This window comes from Mytilus trossulus, chromosome 4 (assembly GCF_036588685.1).
Source record: "Mytilus trossulus isolate FHL-02 chromosome 4, PNRI_Mtr1.1.1.hap1, whole genome shotgun sequence".
Classification (NCBI taxonomy): domain Eukaryota; kingdom Metazoa; phylum Mollusca; class Bivalvia; order Mytilida; family Mytilidae; genus Mytilus; species Mytilus trossulus.
The window spans coordinates 70817302-70832901 of record NC_086376.1 but is presented as its reverse complement, the minus strand read 5'-3'; the positions used below and the strand labels follow the sequence as shown (position 1 = coordinate 70832901).

The 15600-nt window shown below is 32.6% G+C and overlaps 1 protein-coding gene and 1 long non-coding RNA gene across 2 annotated transcripts; one reads left to right on the top strand and one right to left on the bottom strand.

Moving 5' to 3' along the window:
- Nucleotides 1-332: 332 nt before the first annotated feature.
- Nucleotides 333-13487, bottom strand: LOC134714150 (uncharacterized). Its single transcript, XR_010106499.1, has 4 exons — nucleotides 13432-13487; nucleotides 8257-8387; nucleotides 2364-2471; nucleotides 333-400 (listed from the first exon to the last, which is right to left on the bottom strand). It is a non-coding gene; the product is annotated as an uncharacterized LOC134714150 (long non-coding RNA).
- LOC134714350 (uncharacterized) lies at nucleotides 9766-11245 on the top strand. Its single transcript, XM_063575590.1, has one exon. It carries the CDS (start codon nucleotides 9866-9868, stop codon nucleotides 11243-11245), a length of 1380 nt encoding a protein of 459 aa, XP_063431660.1. The 5' UTR covers nucleotides 9766-9865.
- Nucleotides 13488-15600: the final 2113 nt, after the last annotated feature.

Genomic DNA, 15600 nt, shown 5'->3' with positions numbered 1-15600 from the left:
TAATCTATTCTAATCTGACGTATGTGATATTTCTTTTGTCTATATTCTATTTCCCTCTGATGGATGTGATATTTCTATTGCTATATATATCACCATACACATTGATATGTAATTGTCTACACTGCTACATGTAGCTATTACAGGTGCTAGTGCATGCAGCCACTTTTGTGGCCCTTTAGGGCTTGCTGTTTCATGTGAGCTCTGTTTTGAAAACCGTACTTTGACCTGTAATGGTTTACTTTTACAAATTATGACCTGGATGGAGAGTTGTTTCATTGGCACTAATACCACACCTTCTTATATCTATAATTAAGAAAAACAACTAGATTGAATTTTGAGTTCAATATTGTATTAATTTAAAATGAATGTTCTTTGGTTCTGTTTCTTTACTTTTCAGTTCCTGAAAATAAAAAAAACAGAATAGAGTTTCAATGTCCACTGAGGTGCACATATTGCATCTATCAAGGGCAATAATAATAAAAAAGGCACTTGAATAAAATTATAAATAAAAAAGTGTGCTTTGAAAAAAGGTTCTTTTTCTTGTACAGGTATATGAAATATTTTAAACAGACCTTCAAGGGCAGTATTACAGTATACTATGTGTTTTATAAAAATTGAACCGATGAGAGCGCTTACAAGGCCATTTTCCTTTATTAAAAATGTTCAAGGGGCATAACTCTTTTGAAAATAGTCAATCTGTCAAAAGTAGTGAACTTGACCAAGATATTGCTGATATTAAAGTATAGTATAAGTTTTATAAAAATCTGACAAGAATTGTACATGTGTTGTGATCGTATTTCGGTACGTGATCGTTGTCCGGTATTAAGATAAACCGCGATGTTTTGTAGTATAAAAATCAGAGATCACGTAGTTTAATCAATTTAAAACTATATATTTGATGTGATCACATTGGACTTTATTAGTTTATATCATTGCTTAAACCTGAGAATGTTTAATTAATTAGAAAAGCTTACTTTTACTAAAATTGCCAAAGTTCGTTACAAGTTTTCATCATTCATGTACGAGTTATCCTTTCTTGTATAGTAAATAGTTCAAACTAGGATCATTTCAGGAATAACCCGGTTAAATGTGTGTTCATTGTTGATTGAATATTGTATATATTGTGTGATAAATTATATGAATTGATTACGTTAGTCTTTGTATTATTTTAGTTACTTTTATGTTTCTATTGAGAAATTCCGCGAGTCAATGTGTTTTACGGGAAAAGGGACGTGTTTTGACGTCAGCCGGGTTTTGGGAAAACAAACTTGGTAAGCTTAATTTTAAATGCCCAGCGGAACGGATGTTTTTCGTAAAGCAAGCTTCATTCTAAATTGGGGATTGATTTAGATCTAGTATTTAATTAACGGAACATTATTTAAAGTATGTATTTGAATTTTATGTAAAGATTACCAGTATTTATTTCGTCATAAAACGGTGAAATCCGTGACTGATATTTCCTGGATTCTGATTCAATGTTATTTTAAACCAGGGGGTTTCCACATTTATATTTGGCAATCTATTGATTCTATTGATATTTATTACTATTTAAGCGTACTTAACGCAGATTATTTGATTATTTAACTATTATATTGAGATTGATTGTGATATTCTATGTTTTCATGAAGTCTGAAGAAATAATAACGTTTTTAGAAAATTGAAGTACGTTCTTGACTTTTTATTGCATTTTGAATAGTTTTGACAAACCGCTCGCAAAACGCATACATTCAAAATACATGCAAGACAAATATAAACACCTTACAATCATTCCATAAACATATTAACCAATGTCTGCCATACAATATGTAGTTTTAATTTTTAAATGGTTCACATTTTGCATTCTTAAACAAGTTGAAGGTTACTTTATGGTACGGATTTTGATTATTGTTCATTGCCTAACAGTGAGTCGAGTGACCAGTAAATGTTTTATCTTTGTTCTTTAGTTTTTTAATTGATCGTTGTCACATTGAGGATCATACCCCATCTCCTTATATCATTATTCTAGTTCTTTAAAAACATTCTACGGTTAGAAGAATAATATTAAATTATTTTTTCTTATTTATTTTAATGTACAGTGGCAAGTATTTAATGTATATTGAAGACGAGAACAACTTTTGATCTTGTAAAATATACAATTCATAATATAAGGTCTGTGCTGCAAATGCTATAATTGTTTGAGCTTCTCATTTCTCATGCGTGTGCAGCAGAAGCAGATGAGACTGGTAAGGATTCGTCGATGCATACTTGACATCAGAAAGACAGAAAAATAAACAACTGCATACATGTACAATTACACTTGAAAAAGTTTTGAATACATAACATTAAATTATTTAAATCAAATACAATTCTACATATGAACTTACTTTGATACCAGGTTTTTTTACAGGACATCTAGATTTGCAACTTCATGTACGTTGTAACATGAACCTCAGTGATTCTAATACTGCACTTTCCTTTCATTTGGTAACAAGCTAAAATTATAAATTTTAAGTTAATCCAAAAGTCCAGACAAAAACTAGATGTACATGGAGTATGAACTAATTAATACTTTTAAGTTTTACTAGTGGAAACAAAAAATGGAAACAATTTATAAACAAACAACAAATATATGTATATATAGCATGAACTTTCTCATATATATCATGTATATATAATCATGATAATTAACTATTCTTCTGCCTAAGTTTAAAAAAATCCATTTGGGCATTAACCTCGGTTTATTACATTGTAAATCTTGATTTGCTGTTTCATAGGCAAAATTGTTGAACACAACATTTATCTATAAATATTAAACTCATGAACATAACATGTTGTCATTTGTGTTACCATCTGTATACTTCATGCATTTAATAAAAGAACAGTGTTTCAATGTACCTCACCAATTGATGGATATATATAAAATTTGCTGTCAAAAAGCAATAACCACAACAAATAAGTATGTTCTTTTTTTTAACATTTTTCATAAATTATAAAAATCATGAAAATAATCTACAAGAAAAGTAGACATGCGTGAGATGCAATTTTCCTTACAATATCTATTTCCAAAAGGCAAAACTCTTGTAAACATATTTTATTGATCTTGTATTGCTTGTTAAGCCTGTTAAGTTTCTCTTTATCTTCTTTAAATGTAGTTCTTGATCAAAACACAAAAGAGGAAAAGATTGCAAAATTTACGAGAAAGTTGTTAAAAAATGACTATAAAGGGCAACAACTCCTTAAGGGCATATCCAACAGTTTCAGGGGAGGTAATAACTAGTCTGTTTCCCGGCCGTTATTGAAATTCTTGACAATACTTAATATTTGTATATTCCGAAGGCATACTGAATGTTTTACGGAGGGGACCAACCTAGGTAATAACAAACGTAAACGTCGTCTATTGTTTCCCGTAATTTCACGGTGTTTCAACGACGTCATAATGGCCGTTTGGAAAGAGCGGTTTCTTTCCTCATTGGAAATGGCACGGCGGGAATCGGCCAAAAAATCATACAGAATATTAGCAGAACTAGAATTCAAAACTAAAAGATATGTTTGTCCATTTGGTCTATTATAAAAGAACTGCAATTATCTTAATCATTACTAGACCATACTCACTTAAGTTTCCGTTTTATTAAATTATCTTCAATACAGTAGAAAACAACGAGAGCAAATGCATAATGATTTATTATTGCATAAGAAAGTAGCACAAATTGTAATTAGTTCTTTATCAACTTTTTCCGAGATTTTGTCATTCAGGATAGAAAACTTAAAGTTTGGTTTTACTTGAGAAAGATGGAAAAAAAAGGTTTCTTGAGAAAAAATAAATACGGCGTAATATAGCATTTATCATGCATCTAGCTTTGCGTTGAAGTGCTAATAGATATACAGTAGCTCTTTAAATGAATATGAACTTTAACCGGTAAACAATGTAAAACAAAAGATGACACAGTAATAAAAAAATATTGAAATAGGAAAACATTGTAATATATACACTGACATACAAGTAGAAAATATCCGACGATGTTGGTGTTTACTTATGTATGAGGAAACAAATATAATTTAAAAATAAAACACAAAAACAAACCAGTGTAGGTGTCTTTACTTATTAGACACGCCCTTTTCAGTCAGTAGGTCCATAACATGATGGGAAAAAAACAGCCTTTGACAAAATACCATAATTCAAAATGGGGAGGGGGGAGGGCTAATAGCTTTACTCACGATTTTGATCATCATTCAACTTTATCTAGTACGGCATACGTTTTACCGCTAGTACACTCTTTATATCTTGATAATGTATCAATCGATCCACTCTCGCCTCGTCGTAGATATGCGTGATATATTTGCCACTGGAGCACGGCAACAATCAATTCATCAGTTTCATATAGTGATGCATAATCATTAGTTCTCAACTGATAATTGTCTCAAACAGTGTTCCAGTTTTGGTTTTTTATTTTTATTTTATATCTTATTTCAAAACGAAAATTTTAGAATTTCTTTCCGCATCTTTCTCTTTGAATTCACTTTTTTGAATAATCAATAAAAATATAGAGTGGGGTGCTCAATTTCGCCATATCTTTCCATGTTTTCTTCAGTTTATGTTCAGGTCTTTATGTTTTTGAAGTATACTGATATTTCTATATGAAGATAACTTCAAATGCAAATTATTCTTAGCTTGAAAACGTGTTTGTTTTGAGAAAAATCATCTGAAAAGTGTGATTAAAGGGTGTTTGAAATTTCCTGATTTTTTGTCAACGGGGGACACATATTCGCCGTTTTTGCATATCTATTTTAAACCAAATAACTGCAGCTTTAAACAATATTTATCAAATAAATTTCATTATAATAGATGAATAGCAGACATTTGAAAGGTGTAAAAATCTGACATTTTGGACAATCAGTCAAGAAAATAACTAAGAAATATTTCTTTGATTTTTTTTTTCATTCAGGAAATTGGCTGTAAACCGATGTCCGTTTTTCGGTCCTTTGCGGTTAGTTTCGAAATTATGTCTCATTTTCAAAAATAACCATATTTGTTTTAAAAATATAATTTCTCGGCATATTTCTTCCATTTCAACCATCCTTTGAAGTTTTTACACCTTAAAATTATAAAACGGCGAAATTGTGTCCACGGCGAATATGAGCGCCCCACTCTAGTAGTCTACATCAGTGGTTACATTGTATACAGCCAAACTATGTAGAGGGCAGTAGAACAGAAAACAATTTCCATTGTGTATATATGCAATAACTCATATATTGAAGCGTAAAACCACGGCAGTCAGGTTCGTTTAGGTGAAAAAAATACTGTCACAGTTTCAATTTCATATACTTATATAAATTATAGTAAATATGTCATAAAAGCAAAAACACACGAAAAAATGTCCACAATTTATTTTAACATTCAACATTTTTCGGTCGTTTTGTTTATGCTCAAGTTAATGTCAAACTGATCTGTTTTGTTCAACAAAGTATGTTTTCATCTACAACTGCAAAAGGCGCGACTTCAATTTTCATGTGACCTTTGTTGTTGTTTATAGATTCTATTGGAAGTTCCTTCATCCCTTCAATCATTTATTTAGATGGCATTTTAGCGTATAGATAGCGCGAAACTCTCCTTACTCTATGCATCTGATATTACGACATTTTTATTTCGACTAAATGAGGCTGCAAATTTATACATCCGAGCAGCTAAACGGCCGCACCCAATTTTAGCAAATATATACACGTAACTGTTGGACAGGAGCAGTCCTGAGACGGAATATTTCTATACCCAATCAATCCATTTTTAATGATAAAGATTTTAAAGGTATACATTAATACGTCAGCAAACCAACGACACATATAATTTAAAACACTAAGAGTCAACATACAGATTTTTGTTATAGCTAGAAGCCTGTAAAGAGAAAAAGCCAAAACTGCAACAGGAATATATAATACGGAGTGGGTGAGATTTTAGACAAGTGTTTGGTTGCAAAATTTCACGTGCTCTTTATTGATTTCGATATGTGAATTATATAGAAAGTGTTATGTAAATCAGTGTAAGACAAACACTTCTTTGTAAAGTAACGGTAAAATAAATAATGACGACGGACGTCAAGTGGCATATTAAATGAAAAACATCAAATGTAAATATAATATGAAAATTAACCCTGCTTTGTACTATAGACCGACACACAGAAACGGACTTCTAACGTGTAATTCGTTTGTTGTAAAAGAGGGATGAAATACCGTATACGATAGCCGGGGACTATTTTAATAGTTTGTTATTCCATGGTTTGCTATAAACCGAATAATTCAGTACCTCCCCGTAATCGATCTCTCCTACTTGCTAGGTAGTAATCGTAGATCAGCGGAATATAACGACTGAATTATTCGGGTTAATGGTTTGCATGTTTCACACCCGGGTTTCACAATTTTGACGAACACTATAGAAGAGCTAACTGAATTATTATCTCGTTCATATACTGGTCCATTATAAAGAAGAAGAGGCGACATGACTGCTGTCGAGACAACTATCCAACAAAGTCACAGTGTAAAAATACATTTGTCTGCAACACCGTCGCACTGCCTATGAAAAATTAGCGGGAACTATAACGTTATATACGTTCCGAAACGTCTTATTTTTGGCGCAATTTGTGAGGCTTACGGAAGGGATTGAGTAAACAGTATGATATTACTCGATTTTTCTCAAAAACGAGTACGGTGACAAATATTTTTCAAAACGTTATGACGTTCCATTTTTTTCAAAGAATAACATATCTTACTTTGGTCAAATCGACACCGTTAGAAATATTTAAAAAAATCTAAAATGTGCATTTCAAATGTTCATTTCTTACCGTTTTTGGGGGTAACCATGACGTTTTTGGCTTTATTTGAGTAAGAATTAATTCTTTAAATGGTCAAGTTAGATTTTTCCAACCATCTTGAATTATTTTGCTTCAATTTGAGCCCAATTATATAAGTATATTTTGATTAAAAAATCATATTTAAATTTTTTAACAAAAAAACGTTTTTTACTCCAAAATTCCAAAAATGATCAATTTTCAGCAGCATTTTTTGCAAAAACGAAATCGACAACATATATTTTTTTGGGCAAAATTAGATTTTCTGTCAATTGAAGAATAAAATATCTTAAAGGGAAAAAATTCTCACCGTCAGAAATAAACTGTTGGATATGCCCTTAAGGGGTCCATTGAACATTTTGGTTATGTTGACCCTTGTAGATCTTACTTTGATGAACATTATTGCATGAAACGAACTATCCCCCTCAACTGATTGAAATCCCCCTCGGAGCAATAACCCTAAAACTCAATCCCATCCTTTTTTTGTAGTACAGAACCTTGTAGTACAATTTCAGAGAGATCCATACACTCAGTGGCGGATCCAGAAATTATCATAAGTGAGGGGCCCACTGACTGCCTTAGAGGGGAGCCGATCCGGACATGCTTCAGTAATTCTCTATATAATCATCCAAAATTTTACCAGAAAAGGGGGGCCAGGGCCCCCTGGGCTTCCCCTCTAAATCTGCCTTTGAGTCACTTAAACACAAGTTATTGTCTGGAAACTAGAAACATGCTTCTTTTCGGCCCCTTTTTGCCCCTAATTCCTACATATTTTGGGCAACTAACTCAAAACTCTATCCCAGCCTTCTCCTTGTTAATATATGGAACATTGTGGTACAATTTCAGGGAGATCTATACAATTACACACAAGTTATTGACTGGAAAAATGCTTGTTTTTGACCCCTATTTCCTAAACTTTGGCCCCACTATAACCCCTAAACTGAATCAAAACCTTTTTTTGTGGTTTTAAACATTGTGGTACAATTTCAGAGCAATTGAAATACTTATAAACAAGTTATTATTCTGAAACTATGAAAATGCCTCTTTTTGGCCCATTTTGGGCCCCTAATTCCTTAACGGTTGGGACTTCCGACCATCATCCACAAAATCATCCCAACCTTTTTTTGAGGTATTGGACCTTCTAAACAAAATTCATAAAGATTAATGCACTTAAAACTTAGTTATATTTTTGGAAACCAATGTGTCTTCGGACGCAGCAGACACCTTTCCATTATACAATCCCCAAAAATTGTGTGTGGTCTTATAAAAAGAACAAGCAATGTAGTGTATATAGAGCTTCCAATGCTATTTTTGATAAATGGTCCAGTAGAAAAAAATAATTTTTCACTGCTTACACGAAATCAAAATGTGTAACATGTAGATAGTCTGACAAAAACAAAATATTCAAACAAAGTTATCCTTTTTTATTACATGTACATACCTCTCGTCATGAAATAATTGCTGGCTGCTCTTTATATGCACATACATGTAAATCAATGCCTCAGAGAATTGCATTCTGTTGCTTAGCTTCTTCTTCTTCTTCTTGGAGCACATGTACTTCCATAGAAAATGCTAAAAGAAATAATGTAAAATGAAATGAAATTTAAAATATCTGACAAATTGCCTTAAATATTTTTATACATGTTGTATGGCAAAATTGACTTATTTTGATGTTTAAAAAGAAGACCAAAAGATCTAGACTTGCCCTGAAAAAAAATAATACTAGTTATATACTATATATATAAAAGTATTAAATCATTTGAATGTTCTAATCCTTCTTATTAAATCCATATGCCTGTTGTATGAATTCAATTGTGTATCAAAGTGGTTAAATTTGATCTCTGACTAAATAAATTAATGCCAATCTTTTTCATCAGTTAACAGTACAAATTTTACATGTGGTCAAGGGGATAACTTAATTCAGGAGCCTGTAATTCAGTGGTTGTCGTTTTTTTTATGTGTTACATATTTGTTTTTTGTTCATTTTTATACGACCGCAAATTTTGAAAAAATTTTCGTCGTATATTGCTATCACGTTGGCGTCGTCGTCGTCGTCGTCGTCGTCGTCGTCGTCCGAATACTTTTAGTTTTCGCACTCTAACTTTAGTAAAAGTGAATAGAAATCTATGAAATTTTAACACAAGGTTTATGACCATAAAAGGAAGGTTGGTATTGATTTTGGGAGTTTTGGTCCCAACATTTTAGGAATTAGGGGCCAAAAAGGGCCCAAATAAGCATTTTCTTGGTTTTCGCACTATAACTTTAGTTTAAGTTAATAGAAATCTATGAAATTTTGACACAAGGTTGATGATCACAAAAGAAAGGTTGGGATGAGCCAGCATATGAGAGCATGTACTATAATAACTTCGAATTGTTATAATTGTTATTGAGACAAGTAATTGCTATGGTATCCACATTATATATTTTTGTGATCAGATACATATGTATGCAGCTAAAATAAGTTTGCATGATAATGAATTACGAACATTAGTTTTAATTATTGTTACTTAGTAAACAGATTTATCAATCTGTAACTTATAAGTACATTTATATTTTACAGGGCTTTATTTGCATTACCATTATTGAACTTCGTTAGTCTGAAATAAAAGTTACAGAACCCTAGTCAGAAGTTTTAGTTCTTTATTACTAAAAGCTTCAAGAAGCGGCTTTTACAGAAACAACACGAACTCCACTAAAAACCGGGAGTGAAATCACGTGCTCCGTGTCTTACTTAAGAAATGGCTTATTCACAATCCATTGAAATAGGGCAAATTCCTGTTAGATGTGGATTATGTGAAACGCATAGACCCATTAAATGGAAATGTTTCGACTGTGATCTTTTATTGTGTAACCATTGTAAGGAGAAGGTACATTTAAGAGTTAAAACAGCAAAGGATCACAGAATAATTGATTTAAAAGATATTGGTCTTTATAAAGAAGAACCAGATTTTGCAAATATTCCCTGTCTGGACCATACAGGACAATATACATGTCTTTATTGTAAGACATGTGACACTCTTGTGTGTCCAACCTGTGTGTCAAAAGTTCACATGAAACATGATCTAACAGAAATTCAAGAAGAATATGATATGAAAATAGACAAGCTGAGAAAAGGACAAAATAAAATTCAAAGAAGCATGACAGATTTTTTTTCTGAAAAAGAACAGCTGTACAAACTTTTATATGCAAAAAAATCTAAATACAGCCGGGTAAAGCAAGATGTTCTTAAGCATGAACAATCTGTCACAGCAGCTGTTGAAAAGTATTTTCAAAAACTCCGAGATGAATTAGATCAGAATTTGGAAACAGTTTCTAACACAATCAAGTCTGATATACATGTTGTCTCAGATTTACTTTCACAAGCTGAAAACAAAAAGCAAGAAGTCCAGGAACTGATATTATTAACAGATGCTTCAAAGTTCTTTACAGATTTAAAAAAATATGAAAAATCTGTTGACATCCAAATGTATTACCAAAAGTCGAATCATGGCTCTATACCAAACTTTGTTCCAGGGCAAATCACTCAGTCTAACATTGGAATGCTTGAGTTTGAAACTCCATCTCATTCACCACATATTAATCTAGTGGTTAATAAACAATATGAAACTGAACTTGAAAATGTAGAATATGTATGCTCATCTATTGATCACTCCTTCTGGATAAGTTCTGGTATTTTTGGTTTAGTTCAAAAAATCAAACCTGATGGAACCAACCTAAAGATACTATCCGGTTACGATATCCAAATATACGGCCTGGCTCTCACTCAACTAAATAGTATTCTAATATCTACGGGGGAATCAAGACTAAAACAAATTAGCAGTAATACAGGTACACTAACAGACTCAGTATATAATACGTCTCCATTCCTCCCTATAGCACTGTATATCACAAGTGACAATCAGGTTCTAGTAGGAGGTGTTAATAAAGACTACCCTAAACAAGGAAGAAGAGTTGTAATACTATTGAATCAGAATGGAGGCCATGAAAGAGTGTATGAACATGATCAACATAAAAAAACAATATTCACTTTTCCCTACAGAATGACACGCACCAGGAATGGCAACATTCATGTGGTGGATGAAGTAAGTAAAGACAGTATTAGAGTTGTAGTGTTAGGACAGGGTGGTGATGTCATCAATATCTATACAGGAGATACAAAGATCAACAAAGACATACCTTTTTTACCAAGAGACATAGTAACAACACCTAGAGACAATGTTATTGTATCTGTTCCAGGTAATGATGCATTTCATATCCTGAACAATGACGGCCTGCTGATGACATATTATAAAACAAGTGTCATGGATATTATCTATCCCTTTTCTGTCGCATTTACTCCAACAGGACAACTTTACATAGGATGTAGCACACCAAAAGGTAGTACGGTCAAGAATGCCAAGATATATGAAGTGACTATATCAGGATGTTAAATAAAGCCAACAGAAGTATACCGCTATTCGAAAGTCATAAATCTATTGAGAGAAAACAAATCTGAGTTACAAACGTAAACTGAGGGAAACACATCAACTATATAACAAAGAAGCAACATACACACTAAAATGCAACAGAAAACCAAAGGACAATGCAACACAAACAGAAACGAACTAAAAGATAACAATTCCCATTTTCCTGACTTGTTTAATACAGGACATTAACACATTCCAAATACCATTTATTCCTATATCCAACCAATAGAAACATATGTTTGTTCGACAATAACTTATGTCTGAAGTTTGAAACATTTATAACAGCTTAAATACAGACAATATATCCCCTGTTGATACCCATACTTATAGACAAAGACCTGATGTTTTGATATATCTATGTACAATAAGACTTTACAACTTCATGTAAATGACTTTTTGGCTTATTTCCCACCATATGTACAAAACTATTATGTAACTTATAATAGACGAAAAAAGTAAAATCACAAAAATACGAAACGCACGTCTGGCGTATTAAACTATAATCCTGGTACCTTTGATAATTGTTATAATTAAGTTTGGTTCAATCATGGACAACTGGTTTTGGATTTATTCATGTGTTTTTGGGCTATTTTTTATATTTTGTTTTTATAGGAAACAAGGAATGATTAAAGAAAGTGATATTCAAATAAAACCCAGGGAAAATGTAAAACCACAAAAATACTGAACTCCGAGGAAAATTCAACGGAGAGTCCATAATAAAACGGCCTTTCCAAAAGAACAAGCACACCAAACGAATGGATAACAACTATCATATTCCAGACTTGGTACAGACATTTTCTAAAGTAGAAAATGATGAATTAGGCCTGGTTTTATAGCTAGCTAAAACTCTCACGTAAATGACAGTTGCTTCAAATTCCATTACATTGGCAATGCCGTGTGCACAAAACAAAGACACAATAGGTTAAAATGCCAAAAAGGGGTACTGCAGTCAACATTGTGTTATTATCTTAACTAGCATAAAACAAACAATTTGAAACAAATATATCAACAAATATTTACCATAACACAATAATAAACTGAAAGGATATAAAATTACAGAGACATTTCATATTGACAAAGCAAATAAACCAAAATGAAAGACAAGAATATAGAATTTATCATTGAACATTAACACAATGACGAGATGTATAAGTACAGAGTCAGGTCATACCTAACAAAAACAACAAAAAGCATACTAAGGCGGAGGAAGTTGATAATTTCAAAACAGATTTTGGTACAAAGATGACTGCTTATGTCAAATCGAGGTAAAAGTCTAACAAGAGTGCACACGCTGAAACGCCTCGCCTTCTTTACTAATCATTAATATTATGTTGCTAGTCCTAAATAAAAAGCTTTATTACAATTTAAACATAAACTTAACATTAACCCAGAAAACTAAAAATGACCACTGAACCATGAAAATGAGGTCAAGGTGAGATGAACCATGCCAGACACACATGTGGAAGTTTTACACTACTACCTAGGAGTCTACTTCCGTAATCGGAAGAAGAAGTACAGCTAATAAGTCTTCCATATAACAAATATAGTTGACCTAGTTTAAAAAAATCCAGACCAAAACACAAAGACTTGTAACGTGTAACCGGGCGATCAATGGATCCGTATCTGAATAAATCAGGATTTCAAGTGTTCAACTCAATTTTTCACCACAACCAGTTGTCCTATTCAAAACAATTAACACATCCTTAAATTGATTCACAACAAAAACTATATACACAGCACAATGCACATAAATCAAAATGCAAGGTGAAGTAACTCATTCACAATCCATAAACACACTGTATCATAACAGAATACATATACACAATGTCACTATGCAATCACTATGCAACATGTATCAGACCGATTTATTCACAATGTCACTAACAGATTATTATGCAACATGCATACGGCCCTTTATTACACCATGTCACCAACAGATTACTCTGCAACATGCATCAAGTACGTATCACACAAAACGTATGAACACAAAATCACATATATACAACTTCTATTTACAATGTCCACCAATATGTAGTATCACCTTGCTAGTCTACAAGTTACAACTAACCACAATGACACAATGACACCTTTACACATGCACAAATCCTTCAATGCACAAGGAATATATATATAAACACAGCTGAACTCACGCACTAACTATCTCCTTGAGTTCACACACAATGAATATTATCCAACTGGTAAGGTTTAACACAGTGCACTTTCACTAATACACTTCCTCAATATTACAACTTGCAACACCAGCAAGTAAACACGTTGTATTCTCACTAATACAAATTTATGAAGTATTCACACTTCCACATAGTACAACTTGCAACATCAGCAAGTATACACCTTGTATTCTCATTAATACAAATAACTTATATACCGGTATATCACATTCACTTTATACATTGTATCACAATCACTATCGCAACATCCACATATAAATCCGAACACTATTTATATATATCCTTTGGAATCACTTATTTCACTCTACTTACCAGTTGGAATATTTAATCCTGATGTTAACACTTCAACGGTCCACATATAACTGACAAAGTTTCAACAACAAATGGAAGTTTTTAACGACCTTGACTGGCTATACAGCCCTTGCACGGTCGGCTTGACAAAGTTTCTCTGTCTTGAGCTGTCTTATATACTACAATATGGAACGGTCCATTATACATGAAGGGGTGAAAATCAAGACTTTACCAAAATAAGGGGTGTTTTAAGTAATACATGGTGCTCCAACTATGGAGAAACTTATACACATATAAAAACACAATTAAGGGAAAGACAACTGGTGTTTCACATCAAAATAAATACACTGTGACCGATTTTCGTTACACTACCCACGCCTCAAAAATCATGCGTCCTCGCATGACTCCTTGAACACATCTGACATGTTGATGAAACATCTATCAAAGTGGTCATTTTTCATACCCAAACTCTTACCATAGTGCAGTCACTATTTCCATTGGACATATCTTCTGACCACGTCAGCCTATTATTTTATCCATCAGGTCTTAACTGATGACATCACAAGGCACAACCCGTAGAAACAAAGTCTACCTATGTCCTAATTCCTGTCAGCCATATCAAAACACATTAAACTTTCTTCTTATACAAATACAAATACAAATATTTTATTGGCACAAACACAATTACAATAATTGGCAAAGGCCCATAGTACAGTGCATTACAACAATGAATACAGCATACATTTACTAGTATTTAAATATGTTATAAATGAGAAGCTAAAATCTCGTTTCTATACATCAGACATTTATGTATATAAGAACTAGTCACTTTCAGGACTTTTAAAGAATTACTATTAATACAACTATTAATATTTAGCTGATTTTCACTACAACATGTAGGAAGTATATTTAATATCTTATTTTTAAAGTTAAATCTATAGTTTGAAAAAAATTCACATTTCAGTAAAAAGTGATTTTCATCTTCTACCTCACCTGATTTACATACATTACAAACTCGTTCGTCGGTGGCAGAAACACAATTCACCGGATCTTTCCTTTCGTCCGAATACAACTTTTTAAAATTTCCCACTTCAAAATAGCTGTTTCCAACATAAACCTTTTTCCTATTAACGTCTGTAATTTTGAGTGTCACTGCCAAAGAATAAACTTGACAAGTCCCTAACAAATTTTGCCTCTGCAGCGGCCACAAGGAGCCTACTCTTATCGAAATCTACAGGAGGGGTCTTTTACATGCACAGGGCGTGACATTTTCCTGTACATGGGGCCTCGGATTTAACGTCCCCATCCGACGGACTCAAATTTAACTATGTACACTATTACACTTCAAAACTAGAAAACTATCTATATACACATATACAGTGACCCTTTTCAAATGCTTTCTCTTTTATGGCACATGACTACTTTCTTCCAAACACAACAGTATCTCTTATTAATTCAACACCATCTTTAATTCCTGAATCATTTTCCTTTTGCAAACAATAAGAAGCTGAATGAATAAAACTGTGTCAGAGGCAATATTTCAATTTTTCAATTTCACTTGATAAAAGTCCAATTTCCACCATTTTCTACCATTTCAATTTCAACTGACAGTCTGACTTAATGTTACTTCTTACTTAAAAAAAATGCACTATATTTTGACTACAAACACAACACACAAAAACTTAGAAAAATTCAACTGGTTCAATCATTTTCAAAAGTATTTACAGTAACGAAATCAACACAAGAAATCCCACCGCTTGCCACCAAATTTGTAACGTGTAACCGGGCGATCAATGGATCCGTATCTGAATAAATCAGGATTTCAAGTGTTCAACTCAA